This window comes from Heteronotia binoei, chromosome 1 (assembly GCF_032191835.1).
Source record: "Heteronotia binoei isolate CCM8104 ecotype False Entrance Well chromosome 1, APGP_CSIRO_Hbin_v1, whole genome shotgun sequence".
Lineage (NCBI taxonomy): Eukaryota > Metazoa > Chordata > Lepidosauria > Squamata > Gekkonidae > Heteronotia > Heteronotia binoei.
The window spans coordinates 159931327-159952944 of record NC_083223.1 but is presented as its reverse complement, the minus strand read 5'-3'; the positions used below and the strand labels follow the sequence as shown (position 1 = coordinate 159952944).

General features: G+C 40.2%; 1 protein-coding gene across 4 annotated transcripts in view; it reads right to left on the bottom strand.

Annotated features, from left to right (window-relative positions):
• The window catches only part of RYR2 (ryanodine receptor 2), a 757628-nt gene that overhangs the window by 187451 nt on the left and 548559 nt on the right, over positions 1-21618 (bottom strand). For all 4 annotated transcript variants that reach the window (XM_060243352.1, XM_060243324.1, XM_060243334.1 and 1 more), the window contains 2 exons: positions 21397-21518; positions 10778-10827 (listed from right to left, as the gene is read on the bottom strand). In XM_060243352.1, the coding sequence (XP_060099335.1) occupies positions 10778-10827; positions 21397-21518 (172 nt within the window). The remainder of the gene's footprint in view (positions 1-10777; positions 10828-21396; positions 21519-21618) is intronic.

Genomic DNA, 21618 nt, shown 5'->3' with positions numbered 1-21618 from the left:
GATAGTTGAATTTTAATTTGGTGAGAACAACATTTTTGGTGTTTTTAAATGTCAGAGCATAAGCAAACCCGTACAAGAGCTACCTCGCTGGAGAAAATGCAAGAACAATTAGAGGCAATGGAGGCTAAATGATGAAAGGTATGAAAGACATGATAACTGCCTCTAAGAAAGAAATTATAGAAGAGATTAAAAAAGATATTGAGGATCTCAGAAATGAGACTAAGGAAACATCTAAGAAAGTGCAGGAGGTAGAAGGGAGAATGAAAGTACATGATTCCACCTTGTTGAAAATACAGGAAAAAGTGGCAATCCATGACTGCAAATTGATGGAAACCCAGATACATCTGAGAGGAGTACCTGAAAAGGAAGAGAGTGAATTGAAAGAATATATAATAAAAATAATTGCAGAATTTTTGGAGGAAGATCCTGAAGAGTCTAAAAATATGTATGACTATATGTATAGAGTGAACTCATTCTATGCAAAAAAAAAATTATCTGTGGTCATAAGATATATGACAAAAGAAATGGTGGGAAAGATTATGAACAAAAATTTTGAAAAGACTTTGTGGCAGGTAGCAGAGTAAGAATCATGAAGGAATTACCAAGGCAAGTGATAAATGACAGAAGAACATACAAAAAACTGACAGAGAAATTATGGGACAATGAAATGAGGTATAGATGGATAATACCTGAAGGTTTGAGCTTTGAACTTCAGGGAAAAAAAACCACAATTACAAATGAACAGTAACTGCGTAGATTTTATGAAGAACATAAAGAATTTGCACCATGATGGATTACAAATTATTATCTTGGAATGTAAATGGACTAAATTCACCACTAAAAAAGAAGGGCAACATTTCATTGGATTAAAAAGCAAAATTGTAATACAGTTTGTCTACAAGAAGTACACATAAAACAGAAGGATTATAAATTTTTATGGAATAAACAACTGGGAGTAGAATTTTATTCCCTGGCTGAGCAGGGGAGTGATTTTTTTTATGTTAAACAGGAACTGGATCCGAAATTAATACTTAAAGATAAAAATGGAAGATTTGTAGCAGTAAAAATAAATTTGAATGAAAAAAAAAACGTTGTTATTGGAAGTGTACGTGTCAAATGGAGCGAAAGATGTATTTTTTAAGGATATTACACAACAACTTGATGAACTGACGTATGATCAAATTTTGATAATGGGGGACTTTAATGGAACAATTCAGAATGCATTGGATAGATCTGGACAAAAAAATAATAAAGAAGGAAAATTGCCAAAATCTTTTTTTGAACTGGTTAAACAAGAAAAGTTGGAAGATATATGGAGGAAATTTAATCCTGATGTACAGGACTATACATTCTTTTCAGCAAGACTTAATTCTTTTCTAGAATTGACATGTTGTGGGGCACTAAGGATTTGGGCCTTATAACAAAAAAAATTGAAATTTTGCCTAAAATAGGAGCTGATCATAACCCAAAAATGTGGATTACAAAATTGTTGAAAAAATCAAGAAGATGGAGATTAAATGAAGATTTATTACAGAATAAAGAAATAGTGACATCTCTAGAAAACAAGACCAAAGCTTTCTTCCAAATAAATGATAGAGAAGCTATTGAATTCCAGACGGTGTGGGATGCCTATAAGGCAGTAATGAGAGGAATATTGATAACATTGAACAACAAAGATAAGAGGGCAAAAGATAAACAGATGTTGGACATTCAAAATGAAATAAAGAAAAAAGAAGGTGAATTAAGGAAAAGGCCAGGGGGAAAAAAATTATGAGGTAGATCACAATATTACAAACACAAATGAGACATTTGTTAAATAAAGAATTGGAATGGAATTTGAAAAAATTACAGCAAAAGTCTTTTGAAGGAGCAAATAAACCTGGAAAGTACCTGGCCTGGCAATTGAAAAAAAAGAGAGAAAGTAAAATTATAAGTAAGATTGTGGTGGATGGAAGAGAGATGGTGAATCAAGAAGGAATAAAAAGATAATTTTTTAAATATTATGCCGAACTATTTAAGGGTGTTAAAATAAAGAAAGAAAAGATGGAACTATACTTACAAAATATTAAAATAGCACCCTTAACAGAAAATATGAAAAAGGTTTTGAATGCGCCAATTGAAAGAATAAAGATTGAAGCAGCGATCAATGCAATGAAAATTGGAAAAGCTCCTGGGCCAGATAGATACACAGCTACATTTTTTAAAACATTTAAAGAGGAATTAATACCAAAGCTCCAAAAATTGATGAGAATGATAAGATTAAAAGGTAAAATACCAAATACATGGAAGGAAGCAGTGATTTCGTTAATTTCAAAAGAAGATAGAGATATCACGAATGTAAAAAATTATAGACCGATCTCATTATTGAATAATGACTATAAAATATATACAAGTATACTGGCAGAACGACTTAAGCAATATTTGATAAATTTTATAAAGGAAGATCAAGCAGGATTTCTCCCCAAAAGACAGATAAGAGACAATATTAGGACTGTTGTAAATATTGTAGAATATAATGAAAGACATCCAGAAAAGGAAGTAGCATTATTCTTTGCTGATGCAGAGAAAGCATTTGATAATCTTAACTGGGACTTTATGTTTGCAGTAATGGAGAAAATGGAGTTGGGAGAAGAATTTATAAGGATGATAAAAGCAATATATACTGAACAACATGCAAGGCTATGTATAAATGCGGACCTTACAGAAGACATGATAATTAGTAAAGGTACAAGACAAGGGTGTCCACTCTCTCCACTGTTGTTTATAATGACACTTAAAATTTTGCTGATGCAAATTCAAGAAGACAAAGAAATAGAAGGATTAAAAATAAAAGGATTTACTTATAAATATAGAGCATTTGCAGATGATATAATGTTTATAAATGAAAATCCAACTCAAGTAACACCCTTGCTGTTAGCTAAAATACAAGAATATGGAGAATTGGCGGAATTTTATGTAAATAAAGAAAAATCAAAAATTTTATGTAAGAATATGCAAGTAAGTAAGCAAAAGGAGTTACAAAAGCTAACGGGTTGTGAAGTTACCTCGGAGGTAAAATATTTGGGTATGGAGATAACAATGAAGAATATTGATTTGTTTAAAAATAATTATGAGAAGCTATGGCGTATAATGGATGAAGATATGATAAAATGGAATAAATTTAATTTGTCATTGCTGGGAAGAATAGCTGCAATTAAAATGAACATTTTACCAAGAATAATGTATTTATTTCAAACTATTCCGATTGTGAAGGACAGCAAACAGTTTAACGGATGGCAGAGGAAGATCTCAGAATTTGTGTGGGTGGGGAAGAAACCAAGGATCAAAATGAAAATTTTGACAGATGCAAAAGAGAGAGGAGGATTCCAATTACCAGATTTAAAACTATATCATGAAGCAGTCTGCTTAGTGTGGATACAAGAATGGGTGATGCTACTAAACAGAAAACTTTTGGCGTTGGAAGGTCATGGAAATAAATTCGGCTGGCATGCTTATATGTACTATGGAAAAAAGAAGATGGATGGTTTTTTCTCTCACCATTATATAAGAAATAATTTGTTGAATACGTGGATGAAATATAAGAAATATGGTGATGAAAGGAAACCGTTATGGATAGTGCCAGCAAAAGTGATAAAAATAACGGCTGAAGTGGGTGAAGAAAAGTGGTTGTCATATAATCAGCTATTAAAAATACAAGGCAGTAAAATAGAGCTGAAAACTGCGCAAGAGTTGAACAATAAATATGATTGGTTTCAAATTCAACAAATACAGAGTTTGGTGGAAAAAGACATTAAAACTGAAGGAATAAGAAAAGAACAAACAGAAATGGAAATAGTTCTGCTTGGAGATAATGAAAAATTAATTTCAAAACTATATAAACTGCTTTTGAAGTGGTCTACAGAAGATGAAGTAGTGAAATCTCAAATGATTAAGTGGGCAATTAATGTAAATAAAGAAATAATAATAATAATAATAATAATAATAATAATAATAATAATAATAATAATAATAATAATAATAATAATAATAATAATAATAATAATAATAATAATAATAATAATAATAATAATAATTTTTATTTATACCCCGCCCTCCCCGCCGAAGCAGGCGCAGGGCGGCTTACAAAGCATGATGGAAATACAGATGGAAACTTGGGAATATCTTTGGAAGAATTCTATAAAGCTTTCAACATGTCAAAGTATTAAAGAGAACTGTTTTAAAATGATGTATAGATGGTATATAACTCCTAAAAAGTTGGCAAAGATGAACAATAAGATGCCAGATAGATGTTGGAAGTGTAAAAAACATAAAGGGTCTTTTTACCATATGTGGTGGACTTGTGAAAGAGCAAAAAAGTACTGGCAGATGATTCAACAAGAAATATCTAGGATCTTGGGATATGAAATCAAGGAAGTTGCAGAGACTTTTCTGTTGGGATTATATATGGAAAAATTTCCAAAAGAAGACAGAACTATAATTTGGTGCTTGCTCTCAGCTGCTGGGACATTGTATGCGCAGTTGTGGAAGCAAGAAAGAATACCAGAGAAATGGGATTGGATTATAAAAGTTATAACATGGAGTGAAATGGACAAATTGACAAGAATTTTAAGAGACTATGATCTAGAAACTTTTAAATTGGAGCGGAAGAAGCTTAGAAGTTATATAGAAAAAGAGTGGAAAATAAAAGGACATTGGAAAATTTTTGATAATAATTAAGTCTTAAAGGAAAGAAGAATAGAAATTTTTGTTTTATTAGTTAAGGGTACCTTTAAATATTAGTATTTTAAATATACAACACCGGCAGGGGTCAAGTAACGGGGGGAGGAGGGGTTAGAAAAGTAATATATGGGATAGATAAAAAAAAAGTAATTAATAATGCAAGAATTGATTGTTACCATATGTTACTGGAATAAAATTGTTTTAAACCAACAATAAGAGACTTGACCTGTGCAGTCAAAACAATATTTACTAGAGGGAACAACTAATTTAATGAGAATTTGCACATCAAGGGCTTCCTCCTGTAGGGCCTATTTTTGGGTATAAACCAAAGCATCCTTTAAAAATGTGTTTATCTGTATCCAACAATTCTCCCCGACAGGGGCTCAAAGTGGCTTGTAACATTTTATACTGTTCCATTCCATCCCCACAATAACCTTGAAATGCAGCTCAAGTTGAAAGAATGTGATTGGTCCAAGGTTACAGTCAAGCTTTAAAGGTAGAATGGCATTTGAACCTGGGTCTCCCAGGTCCTAGTCCAGTGCTCTAACTGTACCACATTAGGTCTCATTACAAATGGTGTCATGCAAGAATGACTGCAAAGACAGGCCAAACCTAACTAAAGCAAGAACTCTCTTCCAGAAACACCAATGATAATGAGAACCTTGGGGAGAACCAACGCCGCTCCCTGGTAAGAAAGGAGTATGGGCATAGATGGATCCAACAGGAAAACTGCCTTCAAAGGAACTGACCTTTGAAAAAGAGCCCTTCTGAATATAAAATCTATAAAATCATGCTTTCAGGGTAAACTGGAGACAGAAAGAGCAGGCAGCTCTAGTCTCTGATTACTCAAGCAAATAAGGCACAGATAATGGACATTTATCAGCTTCATTTTAAAGCCACAGTTGGCACAATCCTGAAGAGGCCACTTCTGAAAATCAGAAACATTTGTTCTTTAAATGTAGTTTTATTCCTTACTTCAGTGATTAGTGAGGAAAAAAAGCTTAAGAAAAAAGTTGTCTCCTTGATTAGTTGGTAAGGAAAAAACAGGATGGCAGCAATGGAGAATCTGAAGCAAAGAGAACTGAGTGAGTAGTAGCCCCTTTTCCTGGTCAGGTGACAGTTTTGAACAGAAAGTGTCAAGGAGAGGAGAGACACTTCTGGAAAGCTCTGGAAAACTTCTGCAGTTGGCACACACAGTCTCAATATTGGACTGCACAGAAGCCACAACAATAAACTAACAGGTTCTATTGTGTCATAGAAACAAATCTTGCCACCCACTTCAGGAAAGACAAAAAAAGGATTGCAGGGAAATATTTCAAATAAATTCTCCTTAATCCCAAGTATTAACAATATGTTTTACAAATAGAGCTCAACTAAATTTTCACAACTTTTGATTTTCAGGTTAAAGTGTGCTCATCCAGTAAGGATGAACTTTTTGTCAAATAACAAATTGCACAAAACTTTAAAAGCATTTCTCTACTTTTCCTCTAAGTCCTCAACAGCCATTTTCTCCAGATGAACTGTTCTTTGTTGCCTGGAGATCAGCTGTAATAGTGGGAGATCTTCAGCCACAACCTGGATGCTGAAGAAAACCCTATTCACTGTTCCTGAAATTTATATGATAACATGCTCTGAAACAAAAGGGGAGGAATAAGTGGACTGCAGCAGGAAGGAGAAGCTAAAAAGTCCAGTTCTGCAAAGTTTGCATATGATTGGATATACACCAGTATGTATTTAAGGGACTCTGCCTAAGTTTAGAACAACAAAGTTTGAGTCCAGTAGCACCTGGATCAACTTTGTTGGTCTTAAAGGTGTTACTGGACTAAAGCTTTGTTCTGCTACTTCAGACTAACACAGCAACCCACCTGAATCTAGGAAAGGAAAGGAAAGGTCCCCTGTGCAAGCACCAGTTGTTTCGACTCTGGGGCGATGTTGCTTTCGCAACGTTTTCACGGCAGACTTTTTACGGGGTGGTTTGCCATTGCCTTCCCCAGTCATCTCCACTTTCCCCCCAGCAAGCTGGGTACTCATTTTACCGACCTTGGAAGGATGGAAGGCTGAGTCAACCTCAAGCCGGCCTTCTGAAAATCCAGCTTCCACCGGGGATCGAACTCAGGTCATGAGCAGAGCTTAGGACTGCAGTACTGCAGCTTTAACACTCTGCTTTTTAACACTTTGTTCTGCTACTTCAGACTAACACAGCAACCCACCTGAATCTAAGTTTAGCTCAATTCAGGTAGGAGAGTTCCTTCAGAATGGTCAGACTTGTTCAGGGATTGCACAGCTTCCTTGCTTACAAGGCTTCTGAGCCTACTTAAGCTGTTCCAAGTAAACTAACTCAGGAACAAATCGTTCCCTGGATCATTAAAAGCAAATTCCTGGGAGCTTTTCCACTGTTCTTTCAAAGGTATAATTAGTGTTCAGCACCTAGACAAAACATACTCAAAAGGAAACCAAAAAACACTTTTTGATGATAACAAAAATGACATTGAAACAAAATAGTCTGTTGCTGCTTAGCTTTAATAGTCATTATTCATTTCAAGAGGTTTTACAGATTAACTCAAGATATTACCTGATCATTGATCACAAACTATAATGGAAAAGGAAAGTGAAACAGGGAACAATGGGTTCTGTCTTATTTATGTTAAAACTAGGTCCACTTCTCTTCCATGAAGCACAACACAAATGTGCCATCTAAAGGACTTGTATAATTTTAGCATGAAAGGGAAGAAAACGAGATCATTCCCAAAGCTTATGTCGAGGGCACAGCTTTGCGTTTTTGCTTTTCATGCACTTAGCCTCACCTATATGTAAACTGAAATAACACAATTGACAGTATTGGATTTGGTTGTTATGAGAGCAATTCCTCCAGAAGTATATCAAGATTTCAGTTGCATGCCAAAAACATTAGAAATTATTTATCTAAGGCCAAACTAGACAAGATACTTTTCTCCCTTTCTCACAAGTGGACACTCAATGAAATTTGCTGAGCAGTTGGGTTAGAACAGATATAAGGAAGTACTTCTTCACCCAAAGGGTGATTAACATGTGGAATTCACTGCCACAGGAGGTAGTCGTGGCTACAAGCATAGACAGCTTCAAGAGGGGATTGGATAAACATATGGCGCAGAGGTCCATTAATGGCTATTAGCCACAGCGTATTGATGGAACTCTCTGTCTGGGGCAGTGATGCTCTGTATTCTTGGTGCTTGGGAGGGGGGCAACAGTGGGAGGGTTTCTAGTGTCCTGGCCCCACTGATGAACCTCCTGATGGCACCTGGTTTTTTGGTCACTGTGTGACACAGAGTGTTGGACTGGATGGGCCATTGGCATGATTCAACATGGCTTCTCTTATGTTCTTACAAGACTTTTTAAAAATGAAAACTGCAATCAAGAACAGCCTGATTTGGATGGAGCTTAGCACAGTGAGAGAAGGGCTGCAAACTCTTCCCACAGTTTTGCCAGTCAAACCTGATTTCTTCCCCTTCCCCCCAAGCTATTATTAACCCTATAAGGAAAAAAGATTCTTACTCTGTTTTCTCTCATTTCAAGACTAATAATGGCTAGGCATGATCAAAATAGTTTTGATTGGCAAAACTGGATATTAACAGGAAGAATGATGGCATCCTTTCACACCAAGGAACCATCCCTGGGCAGGGAGGGAGGGGGTCTTGGTAGCTGGTAAGTCGATCCTTAGGCAGGTAGACAGCTGGGTGGCAAAACCGCATACTGACCGTATGGTGACCAGCCCCCAGGTTAAGAGCCACAGGCCAAGAGCCCTTTAGCTCTCACCTCTGGCAAGGTGCAGCTTAATAATGCAAAGAGGGTGGGGTCTCAGTCTGCCCCAGGAACACAGCCACTCCAAATCAATCAGCAACAATCACCTACAGCCCACTCAAACCAAACAAACAGCAGTTCCCCAGCAACCACACAAACTCAGAATTTTCAGCAATCACACAATCACACAAACTCGGAAACTCTCAGCAACTTCCCCAGCTGTTTAGAAAGCCAAACCTTACCCTTATAGCACTTCTTATACGCTCTCTCACAGAGCTCTCTCAAATGTGGATTTGAGGATTGTGAGGCACTTCAAGGAATCTGTTAAGGCTGGGTGAGTGGGCGTCAATATGGCAGATGAGGTTCAATGTGGCCAAGTGCAAAGTAATGCGCATTGGGGCCAAAAATCCCAGCTACAAATACAAGCTGATGGGGTGTGAACTGTCACAGACTGACCAAGAGAGAGATCTTGGGGTCGTGGTAGATAACTCACTGAAAATGTCAAGACAGTGTGCGATTGCAATAAAAAAGGCCAACGCCATGCTGGGAATTATTAGGAAGGGAACTGAAAACAAATCAGCCAGTATCATAATGCCCCTGTAAAAATCGATGGTGCGGTCTCATTTGGAATACTGTGTACAATTCTGGTCACCACACCTCAAAAAGGGTATTATAGCATTGGGAAAAGTCCAGAAAAGGGCAACTAGAATGATTAAAGGGTTGGAACACTTTCCCTATGAAAAAATGGTTAAAACGCTTGGGGCTCTTTATTTTGGAGAAATGTCGACTGCAGGGTGACATGATAGAGGTTTACAAGATTTTGCATGAGATGGAGAAAGTAGAGAAAGTATTTTTCTCCCTTTCTCACAATGCAAGAACTCGTGGGCATTTAATGAAATTGCTGAGCAATGGGGTTAGACTGGATAAAAGGAAGTACTTCTTCACCCAAACGGTGATTAATATGTGGAATTCACTGCCACAGAAAGCAGTGGCGACTACAAGCATAGACAGCTTCAAGAGGGGATTGGATAAAAATATGGAGCAGAGGTCCATCAGAGGCTATTAGCCACAGTATATTATTGGAACTGTCTGGGGCAGTGATGCTCTGCATTCTTGGTGCTGGGGGGGGGGGGCAAAGTGGAAGGGCTTCTATCTCCACTTGTGAACCTCCTGATGGCTCTTGGGGGGTTTGTTTTGGCCGCTGTGTGACACAGAGTGTTGGACTGGATGGGCCATTGGCCTGATCCAACATGACTTCTCTTATGTTCTTAGTTAAAAACTTTTCCCATCTTATCTGTAGTTCCATTTAAAAAAAAAAAAGCAGTTTTCTAATATGTTTCTCATTTGATCCTTTGCTAGATACCCAGAGCCAGCATCTCTAGTTCAAGACGATATTTACAACTGCAACTGAAATTCCAGCAGTAACTGTCTTGAATTTATCAATGTTAAGTCAAAACCCCTTCCATTTTCAATGAATGCTTCTATTTGGGTATCCAGAATAGTACATTATATCTACAGTGCTTACCATGGATAATGGGAATTTAAAACATGACACTGAATAAATTCATAGTACTTCTCAATAAAACGTATCAATGGCATACCTTTGAAATAGCAAAGACCCAATAAATCTTTCAACTATTTAATGTTCCCTAAGAGTTATAAAACAAGTAAATATTTCTATCAGAGTCTTCAGTAATTTCTATGGCATACACAAGACCTGGTCTATTTTGAGAATGGGTCCTCAGACCTTTTCTAGCAATGTACATGGGGTTTTTCATTAGACATGTGAAACAGGTTTCCATGTGTGGAAAAAGCAGTGGGGCCACTCTTTTTTTAAGCACATGGAACAAATGCACCATTCCCATTACATGCAGAATAAGGTTACTTGACTGGGGGAAATGGCTGTGAAACATATATGCTTGCTATAGAAATGGAATTTTGCAGTCAACAATAGACAAAATTATGTGCATTCAAAACATGACACTTGATACGATTACAGTACTTCTCATTTAAACAATGCCTCATGGCTATTGCCAGTATTTCTTCTTATTATTTTACCATTTACATTTAATAATGAATACAATTGTTATAGAACTTCTAGGCTAACATTAAAAAAATCAATATGTTTGGCTAGACTAAAGCATTATCAGTGGCCCACAAAGATCATGCCCTTGACCATGCATTCATGCAGCATGCAACAAAGCAGCACTAAACAAATTGCAAAGAATGGGAAAGAAAATCAAGGGATGCTCACACAATTATTTGTCAAGGGTCTCCTTACCAAACAGTGAAATCCTATGCCTGACAAGAACTCCAAGTTTGCAGAACAGGCTGAAGACAAAGGGAAAATAAAAGAGAAAAGAGGGGAAAGAAACAAAGGAAGAAGAAAAATAACAGCTGATATATGAGCAAGGAAAAGCAACATGACGTTTTGCAGAAAGAATCAACTGCCTGAGCAGAAAGTAAGACTGAGAATATTAAAACAAGTTTTCAAGAGCATCTCTTTAACAAACATGGTTAAATAAGCACATATTATAATTAAAGAAAAAGAAAAACATTGACAACAAGGCTAATAACTTTAGAGAACATATATGAATAGCTAATGAAGTAATGCATATACTGCTAATAGCTGGAAGTAAATGCAATCAGTCAGCTAGTTTAGAAGATCACAACAATTTTAGAAACAAAAAAAGAGAATAGATTCTTAGTGAGTCACAGATATTTGATGGTGATAGTACATATCAGTGTTATGTGTCCTTCAATCTCTCTCTCTCTTTCTTTCCTTCCTTCTTTAGTTTATAATGTAATTAGAAATGGCCACAATCCAATAAATAGTCCAAACAATGAATTCATTGCACATTTTTAAATCTTAAAAGATCCTGAGGAAGAGATGGGAAATGTAGTTGGGAAAAGATAAAGCAATGTTTTAATTGCCTTACCTAGCCAGAAATTAGATTACACTTCATAAGAGAAGTGGGGGGCTATGGCTCACTGTTTGGGATACAGAAGGCTCCAGGTTCAGTCCCCAGCATTTCCAGATAAGGATCAGGGCACAGGTGATATGAGAGACATTTACCTGAGACCCTGGAGACCCACTGATAGTCTGAGAAGATTGATCCGGTATAAGAAAACTTCATATAACATGTTTCATAACCAAATTAAGTTCTTCGCAACAATGAAAGGCATTATGAGTAAGGATGTATATGAATTGACTCATGAACCTAAATTCAGGCTGAACTGTGGTGGTTTGGCAACAAGTGTTCTGGAAAGACATCTTCCTAACAGCTAACATTTACTGGACTTGTGGCAGGCTCAGTTTGGCTGTTAAGGACCAGCCATTAATAATAATAATAATAATTTTTATTTATATCCCGCCCTCCCCGCCGAAGCAGGCTCAGGGTGGCTCACAGACAAGAAAACCTGAAAGCTGAGCTGCATGGGGCCATCAATCAGCTGTTAGTTTGAAATGGCTGGCTGGCAGCCATTTAATTCTTCAGTTTTGCTTCCCACATCCTTCAAGGGCTGCCACCCATTTAAATCTAACAGCTGACTGGTGGACCTGCAAGCTGTTAGGTTTAAATGGCTGTGAACAATTAAACCCTATAGTTTCGCTCCTCTCTTCAAAGTGGAGGGCAGTAAAACCAATGGGTTAAATTGCTGCCAGCCATTTAAAACTAACACAGGAAACCACAGTGCAAGGACTATAAATAAACAATATTAACACCATGTAACAATTAAAGTTCACTTTAATAAACTATATATTTAATAACACTTCCTGTCTCTTATTTTGTTTGAAAATGACAAATCCAATAGTAAACCCAATAATCTTTTCATGAACAAATCCAAGGATCTTTAACATCTTCAAGAATCTATTAAAGTCTATGACTAAAGAGTCCAAGATGTTTCTGAAGTCCACAAAGAATTGTCACCCAGTTATTGATTGCATGAACAGCTGGCTAGCTTCTATTGAAGGTGAAAGGCGACAACATGTGTCCTAGGTTGAATTAGCATGTTTCAATCCCCGTCTTCTATGATCACTGATAATTAATGTGGTGCCACTGCTCAAATTAATATACATGCAACACTAAGTCAATAATGCCAGCATTAAAGTTCTCATCAAAGGGAGGGAAGTGAAACTGATTGGCTAAATGGCTGGCAGTTCCCCCCTTTCTCCTGGCCCCAGCAAGCTGCAGTTGGGAGAATGGTGGAAGTCCCCACCCCCTTTCTCCTGGTGGCAGCTTGCCACAGCAGGGAGAAAGGGGAAACTGAGCTTACCAAAGAGCCCTTTTGGGTTTGTTTGGTTTGGGTTTCAATTTGGGGACTGCCCCAAACCCTAAACCAAACCACTTTTTGGGGGTTCATGCCCATCCCTAATTAAGTATTCATTAAGGTTACCCTTTAAGACGCTCAGAATTATTAAATAAATAATCAGGGTTTTTCCCCCCTCTGATCATGTCATCCAATGTTAGGTTCTAAAAATACTAGCCATGATCAGAGGCAATCTCTGAAGTCTAGTAAATGGTGACTAAGGTTAGGAGGACCATGTAACCATCAAAAGGGATCAGCAGAGACAAGGCAGCACAAAGCTGGTATGCTTCTAGTGAATAGTAAGTACTGCCTCAAGTAGGCCCAGTCTGACTATGTTATTGGTTGTGACAGGGTGTGCTGTTCATTCACCAGCAATCCATCTTCACATTGCCTCCCTTGCAGCTGCCTTCCTCTCAACTATGGACTCCAGTAAGTGTGTAACAAAGGAAAACGCCAAAACGGTCCGGTTCAGGGACCTTGTTACTATTAGGTCAACTGACAGGGTCAAACAACAATGTTACTGTCAGACTTACTGTCAGATTTAGATTTAGTAATGTTTTAATTAAGTATTGATCGCTTTTAATATGCTAATTTTAATGTTTTATTACTGTATTGTTTATTCACGGATATTGTTAGCCGCCCTGAGCCTGCTTTGGCGGGGGAGGGCGGGATACAAATAAAATTTTACTTACTTACTTACTACATTTGCAATAGAGATTGTCACATGTCACACTTCACTAGGCACCAATTACTACTTGCATTGCATACATTCTAATAATTGATATAAAAATGGAAAGGCAATCAGCTAAGTCAAAGAGACACACCAAAAGCATAACAGTATGCAGTGAACCTGCTCTTGATCTAACCAATGCAGCAGCCATAGGTTGCATGGATTAGTCTTCACTGTACACTTATATAGTGACTGGGATGAAGTATGATCCATGATGTTTCTTTAATCATTGGTTGTAACAAAATACAACCAAGTATGCCATGATCCATTCCTATTAATAAATTTTATTACAAGCATGTATTTGTAATAGACAGAGGTTTCAAAGCTAGACTGCCTTTAGTGAAGAAGTGGCTTCAAAAGTTATTCTTGGGAGAGTTTCTCAAACTGCGTGTTGGGATCCAAAAGTGGATCTTTCACAGGTGGGCTACAAGGCCAGTAGGAATAAGGGAAAATAGGATGATCTGAGAGAAGAGATCTGAGAGAAGAGATCTGGTGAAAAATTTGGCTTGCCTCTGATGTCCAAGAAACATGGGTTGTTGGAAAGTAATGTCATATATATTTTCCAATATTAAACAAAAATTTTAATAATCCTAGGAGGCAACTAATAGAAGTTTTAAAAGATTTATTTCTGAGATTCAGTACTTTACAGTCCTGATGATACACCCCCCCCCCCCTGCAGCTTATGTAGTTTATATTCCATATTAAATTACAAAGGTGAATCCTGAACCTTGAGCTGAAAATACTTAAGGAGCTGATTAAGCACTATGCTGGCATATTTTGAAGTTACATAATTGTATCTGAAAGGTATGCTGGTATACAAGAGCTACACTTGCAGCCCTCTGCCATGGCTGGGTGCTAGATATATCCTGCTAGTCACCACACAAACATAGAAACACAAGTATTCAGAGGCAAGCAGTGAGTGGACTTATGCAGCTCTTTAAACCTCTCAGGTCAGGAACACTCAAAATAAAGTTATACCAGCGAATACAGTGGTATAGCCCTGTACCACTGTACACCAATGCAAAGGGGAAACCCAAGTGGACCCTGCAGCCCTGGACATACCCCTAAGTCCCAGTGTAGCTCACAATGCCAACTACAGCCACAACCAATTCCCCTCCCTCCACTGCAGCCCACTCAGCTTCCTGGAACTGCTGCCAAAACACACATGGTATCTATTGTCTCACAGCATTATGCTCCAGAGAAAAGCCCCAGAAGATAGAGCAGACATTCACACAGGCGACGAGTGTCATCTGGATGGCTACTCCATGCATTCAGAGGGCCTCGGAATGTGGAGACCCATTCTCCTCAGGGCCGCTCAGGCATGATTCTACCAGTAATAGTCACTGTGTTGTAGGTCAGGGACAATCCTCATCATTACCCATGTCTCTGTTTAGCAGCTGTGCAGCTGGTTATTCAGCAGGAAGGAAACCTGGGAAGACTACCTTTTTGGCAGTGCTGGCTTCAGTGACCAGAGTAGATCCTACCACTCTGACACAGGGCTGCTATCCAACTGATTCCAGTCCAGCTCCTGCACTATCCTAAGCTACTCAGACAACCATCTGTCTGAAACAGCTGACCCAATCACATTAATACTGAGATACGGAAGTTTTTTTGTAGCAGCTTGCAAAGGCATATGGGCCATGATGGACAAGCTGGTAAACCCATTCATAGGATCTCATCTTGATTTCTCTGCCGTTGTTCAATAAAGTCTGGAATGCTCTATAGCTGTGCCCTGGTGTGACTGGTGATGGACAGAGGAGAGTTTCCCCCCTCCTAACCCTCTACTAATAGCTTTGTGCAGCTCACATGGGAAGTGATTTGAGGGTTGGTACAAGTGTGCTGTTGCAAGGGGGAGCAGGAGGGTCTCTGGATCTCACACTCCCCCACTTGGCAGTTGGTCAGCTATGGGCTATGGGGCAGAAGGGAGGAGAGCCTATGGGCTGGGCCTGTGTTTGACAGGAAGATGCCAGCTTATAGAGAAAGCAGAGGGGGGAAGGTAGATAGGGCTCCATGGGCTGGGCCTGTGTTTGACAGGAAGATGCCAGCTTATAGAGAAAGCAGAGGGGGGAAGGTAGATAGGGCTCCAGGTGGCAGCCTTCCCTGGTCATGCTGCCATGGTGGGCCTGCCACGCTCCCAATGCCTCTCACTATCACATCTTGGAGCAGCAGGTGGCCATGGTGAGTCTGCAGGATGGGGATCATCAGGGGTGACTGCAGAGGTCTCTACAAGTCTGGAGATGGCTGTAGAGCTGCAGGTGGCAGCACTATCCCTGGACATTATTCCACATGCCCCATAGCTCACTAGGGAAGGCTGCCTATGTGGTAAATGGAAAATATGGCTTCTGACAAAACTGGGGTGGTCCCACAGGGGCAGAACAGGCAGTATGACCAGAGGACAACCCCTGGCAGGGGCTGTATTCTGTCACTCAAGTACTGGGATGTGTGTCATACAAAGTACAATGTGATCTCACCCACTACCCCAAAAATCGCGTCCCAGGGTGCCAGATCCCTGTCACTTCACAGAGGACCCAGGGAATTTGCTGGAAGGGGACTTACCCTGAGAAGTTAAAGACCAAGGTCACGAGGAACCACACCTTGATCCAGGTTTGATGAGGGAGCCAGTGGTTGAGGTCTGCTGCCTACTGAAAGAGGGCCTGGCGTTTTTGCTTCACAACAAGGCAGAATGTCACTAGTAACTCACTGGGCGTTTTCGCACTCACCTTCAAGTGGCGCGACCACCCTCTTCACGCCGGAGGATCTGCAGGGATTTCGCATAAGAAGCGCCGGAGCAGCCAAAAGAGCCGGCGACTTTCGTCGCAAAAGCCGCTCAAACGTTTTCCTGCTTCTTGGCGGTTTCTGTTTGAGCGGGTTTCGCGACAGAACTTTCCGGCTCTTTTGGCTGCTCCGGCGCTTCTTATGCGAAATCCCTGCAGATCCTCCAGCGTGAAGAGGGTGGTCGCGCCACTTGAAGGTGAGTGCGAAAACGCCCACTGTATAAAGGTCAATCCTAGGAAAAAATTACATCAGCTTCCAGGAGATCAAGTAGTTTGGGTTTCTCATTGGCCAAGGGCAATTGGGACCACTGCCTGACAAGGTGGTCACCCTAGAACAGAGCCCTTGACCCAACACCAAATGACAGCTAAGATGGACTTAGTGGGGTACTGTAGTAAATTTATTCCACATTTTGACACCATAGTCAGCCCTATGACTGACTGCTTAAAAAAGGGACAACCATCAGCAATCCTCTGGGAACCGCCCCCCCCCCCCCAGCAAACCACATTCAACTGTCTTCAGACGAGCCTCTTGACAGGGCTCATTCTTCAAAAGCCAGGTTTTGATTGCTCTTTTCTGGTCCAAATGGACCATCCAACACCAGGGTGGATGTCATGCTGTCCCAAGTAGATGGAGGCAAGAAATACCTGATTCTCTTCATGAGTCACAAATTACAGCCAGCCAACCAGTCAGGGCTCTCCAATACTACTTGGCAAATTTACCCTGGTATCCAACCATGCCCCCATGCTGTGGATGGCCAGAACAAAGGACCACAAACAATGGGTCCTCAGATAGTCTCCTTCCTTTTAGCTTCACCCATTCATTACCAACCAGGAAAGAGCCATGTCAATGCTGACTACGGGTCCCAAATGGGGGTGTCTGAGGACGGTGCCACTGGGCTGTCCTGCAGCAAGCTGTGGCTCCACAGCCATCACTGGACTCACAGAGACTTCTACAGTTGCCCCAGATGATCCCTGGCCTGCAGATTCACCATTGCTGCCAGCTGCTCCAGGATCAGGCAGGGAGAGCTTTTGAAAATGTGGAGGGCCTGCCACAGCAGCACAGCCAGTGAATGCTGTTGCTGGGAGCCCAGGAATGGCAACACTAGTTGGCAATGAAGGAGGGAGCCCAGTGAGCAAGGTTGGAGAGGTGACCAAACCCCCTCCCCTGTAAAATGTCCTGAGAGGTCAGGGCATCTCCAACAGCCACAACAACAGGCATCCTTCCTTTCCTGGCCCTGGCAGCAGCAGTGCCCCAGGAGGTGGGTTTAGGCCATGGAAGAGCCAGGAAGACAGCCCCTGGGCTATTGGTAGAAGGGAAGAGAGCCAGTCAGCTGGTCCTGTGGTTGACAGGCAGATGCTGGCCAATAGAGGAAGCAGAGGGGGAAAGGTGGATTGGGTTAAAGGAGGCTCCTTGGAGCAGGCTGGGAAGGGATAAATTGGAGCACTGCAAAAGCCTGGAGAGGTTTTCCAGTTGGGAAGAGGTGGTCAAGAGTGACCCAAACTCCCTCCCCTCCCATTCTGAGACCTGTGAAGCATCCAACAGGGGTTGGTGAGACAGTGGTGGGTGGTATCCCCCAGGAGTGGCTTCTGGGGATGACAAACAGTCTTTATTGTGGGTTGTTGTGTGTTGCCCTGTTGATGCCCCAATGCCTGTAGTCCCCTACCTGGCAAAAGGAAACTCAGATGAATGCTGGGACTCAAATTCATGTCTGTGGGACTCCCTGCAGCACTTTAATTCCAGGGATCCTGCAGCTCACTCCACAGGGACTGTGGCACCTGCAAGTCTTTCCTCCCTGTCTTCTGGAGCTCTGCCTGTGGGTGGAAACAGTGTGCCATCAAGGAGCACTGGCTGAATTGCTAAGCGGTAGGAAGATGTGTCCCACCATGCCACAGGGATGTCAGAAGGATACTGCTTGACTAGTGGGACACTACCTGGGTTGCTAGGGACTTTGGCATGCTTGCTAGGCAGTCTAGGCTTTATAGAGGTGTATTTGTTGTTCTTTCACCTCTGTGGAATAGCCATAGGATGGTGAATGGTAATATTTATGCTATGGGAAAGCTTCACTGGTGTATTTCTGCTGCAGCCAGCAGGCTGTCAGGATTGTGCTGTAAGTAGTCTACTTATATGTCATCTCAGCAAATCTGAAATCTGAAAAGTAATATTAAAATATGCCTTGAAGATATCAATATATTAAAAGGGAATTTAGTTTAGTCTTTTTTTTAAAGTATTAATGGAAATATTCGGGGGGGGGGGTAGAAAGAAAGAAAGAAAGAAAGAAAGAAAGAAAGAAAGAAAGAAAGAAAGAAAGAAAGAAAGAAAGAAAGAAAGAAAGAAAGAAAGAAAGAAAGAAAGAAAGAAAGAAAGAAAGAAAGAAAGAAAGAAAGAAATTATTAATTTTGGAATTTCAGCTGTTTCACTTTCCAAGAAAAAGTTCCTTGCTAATATATGCATTTGCCTTTGCACTGCAGCTTAAAAACCACAGAGAAATTGCACCAGACAAAAAGTGTGCAGCCCAGGAATCTAATCTTTAGCTACATGGTGAAAACAGAATATAAAAGCAGTAGCAATAGCACTGGGAAACAATTCTGGTATTGGAAAAGGATCCAAGAAATTGTCCAGATAATAATAATTAATAACTAATCAGCATAGATGCAGGAAACTCACAAATACCTTCCCCTGAATTCACAGGATCCTCATTGTGGCCTCATTCCTACCTTCTGAGGCCACAGAAAACAATTCCACACCAACCTCTAGATGACAACCCTTCAAGTACTTGAAGATGGTGATCATATCACCTCTCAGCCACCTCCTCTCCAGGCTAAACATCCCCAGTTCCTTCAACCTTTCTTCATAGGACTTGGTCTCCAGACCACTATCCATCTTCGTCTCCCTCCTCTGGACCCATTCCAGCTTGTCTATATCTTTCTTAAAATGTGGTGCCCAAAACAATACTCCAGGTGAGGTCTCACCAGAGCAGAGTAAAGTGATGCCATCACTTCACATGATCTGGACACTATACTTCTGTTGATACAGCCCAAAAATGCATTTACCTTTTTAGCCACCACATCACATTGTTGATTCATATGGTGTGCATAGCGTATGGGGCACTAAGACCCCAAGATCCTTTTCACACATACTACTGCTAAGACAAGCCTCCCTCATCCCATAGCTATGCATTGGATTTTTCCTACCTAAATGTAGAACTTTACATTTATCTCTGTTAAAATTCATTTTATTGGTTTTAGCCCAGTTTTCCATCTTGGATCCTGTTTCTGTCTTCTACTGTATTTGCAACCTGTTGTGTATGTGGACTTATGTGAATGTTCTTTACCAGTGTTCCTGCCTGACTCATTGGAACCCAAAGGACTGCACTTGGGGACTCTAGAACAATGGGCAGTAGGATCCAAATCCCTGCTGCCCTGGTTTAACCAGAAGCCCCCTGCTGGTTCAAACGATCCAATGGCATCCTAGCACAGGAACCCAGGGCTGTGTATAGTTGGCTCCACTGGCCCAGTTTAGTCAGTCTTATAGTTCAGCCGTTACTATGTTTTATTGAATAAAGAGAGCTATGATCACGGCAACCTCACCCCTCCCAATTTAGTATCATCTGCAAATTTAATAAGCATTCCCTCTATTCCTTCATCCAAATCATTGCTAAAGATGTTGAACAAAACAGGTCCCAGGACAGATCCTTGAGGCACTCCACTTGTCACTCCTCTCCAAGAGGATGAGGAACCATTCACAAGCACTCTTTGGGTGCGATCTGTCAACCAGTTACAGATCTACCTAACAGTAACAGGATCCAAACCACATTTCACCAACTTGTCAACAAGGAAAGTATGTGGAACCTTATCAAAAGCCTTACTGAAATCAAGATAAACTATGTCTTCAGCATTTCCCTAATCCAGCAAGGTAGTCACTTTCTCAAAAAAAAAGAGATCAGGTTAGTCTGACATGACTTGTTCTTGAGAAACCCATGCTGGCTCTTAGTGATCACAGCCATCCTTTCTAAATGTTCCAGGACTGACTGTTTGATGATTTGTTCTAAAACTTTTCCAGGGATAGACGTCAAGCTGATGGGTTGGTAGTTACCCAGATCCTCCTTTTTCCCTTTCTTGAAAATGAGGACAATATTCATCCACCTCAATCTTCCAGCACCTCTCCTATTCTCCAAGAATTCTCAAAAATAATAGCCGAGGCTCAGAAATTACATCCGCAAGCTCTTTTAGAACCCTAGGATGCAGTTCATCTGGCCCTGAGGACTTAGTTTCATTTAAAGAAACTAGGTTTTTATGTACTAGCCCTATGCTGATGCTAGGTTGGAACTTCATACCCTCATTATATGTTCTGGTTTTGCCATGCTGAGCACTGTTTCCCTCAGAAGAGAAGACTGAGGAAAAAGAGCAATTGAGCAGTTCCGCCCTCTCTTCATCACATGCCACAATTTCACTTCCCTGCCCTTGCAATGGGCCTGCCATGTCCTTGCTCTTTTTCTTACTCTGAACATAAGAAAAGAACCCTTTTTTGTTGTTTTTAGCATCTTTGTCCAACCTAAGCTCATACTGAGCTTTAGCTTTCCTAACTTTTTCTGGTGATTTGCTTATATTCATCCTTGGTTATAAGGCCCTCCTTCCAGTTCCTAAAGGAGTCTTTTTTATTTCTCAAGTCTTTAGAGATCTGCTTATGGAACCACCTCAATTTCTTTAGGCTTCTTCAGTTTTTTCTTCTCATAGGAATTGTCTGTGATTGTGCTTTCAGTATTTCACTTTTAAGAAATTCCCACCTCTCTTGAACCCCCTTCTTCCTAAGTATTTCTAACCATGGGATTTTATCCAGCATAGTTCTAAGTTTGTCGAAGTTTGCCTTTCTGAAGTCCAACCTATAAGTCTGACTACATATAGCTTTTCCCTTCCCTAAGACTGTAAATTCCAAAATCACATGGTCACTACTGCCTATGGTGCACACTATTTACTTTACACGATGATGTAAGATAAACATGTCAGTGTGAATTTTTTCTCTGCCTTGATTAGGTATCGCCACAAATCTGCCTATCTTTCATAATCAGTTAATTTAAAAATGTATTTTACCTTGTTACCATTTCTTTCTCCTTGTTAGAGGCATGCCCCCCACTGCTGAGAGGCCGGCTTGCTGCAGATAGGAAATACAGGCGATGATTTTTGAAATACTGATCAATTAAAGGGAGTACAACCTGGAATAAATATATGAAACAGAAATATCTTAAGATCTGCTGTCTCATCATTCTTGTCACTCAGTTTATGACAGTTTAATGGCACTATGAATTTGTTAAC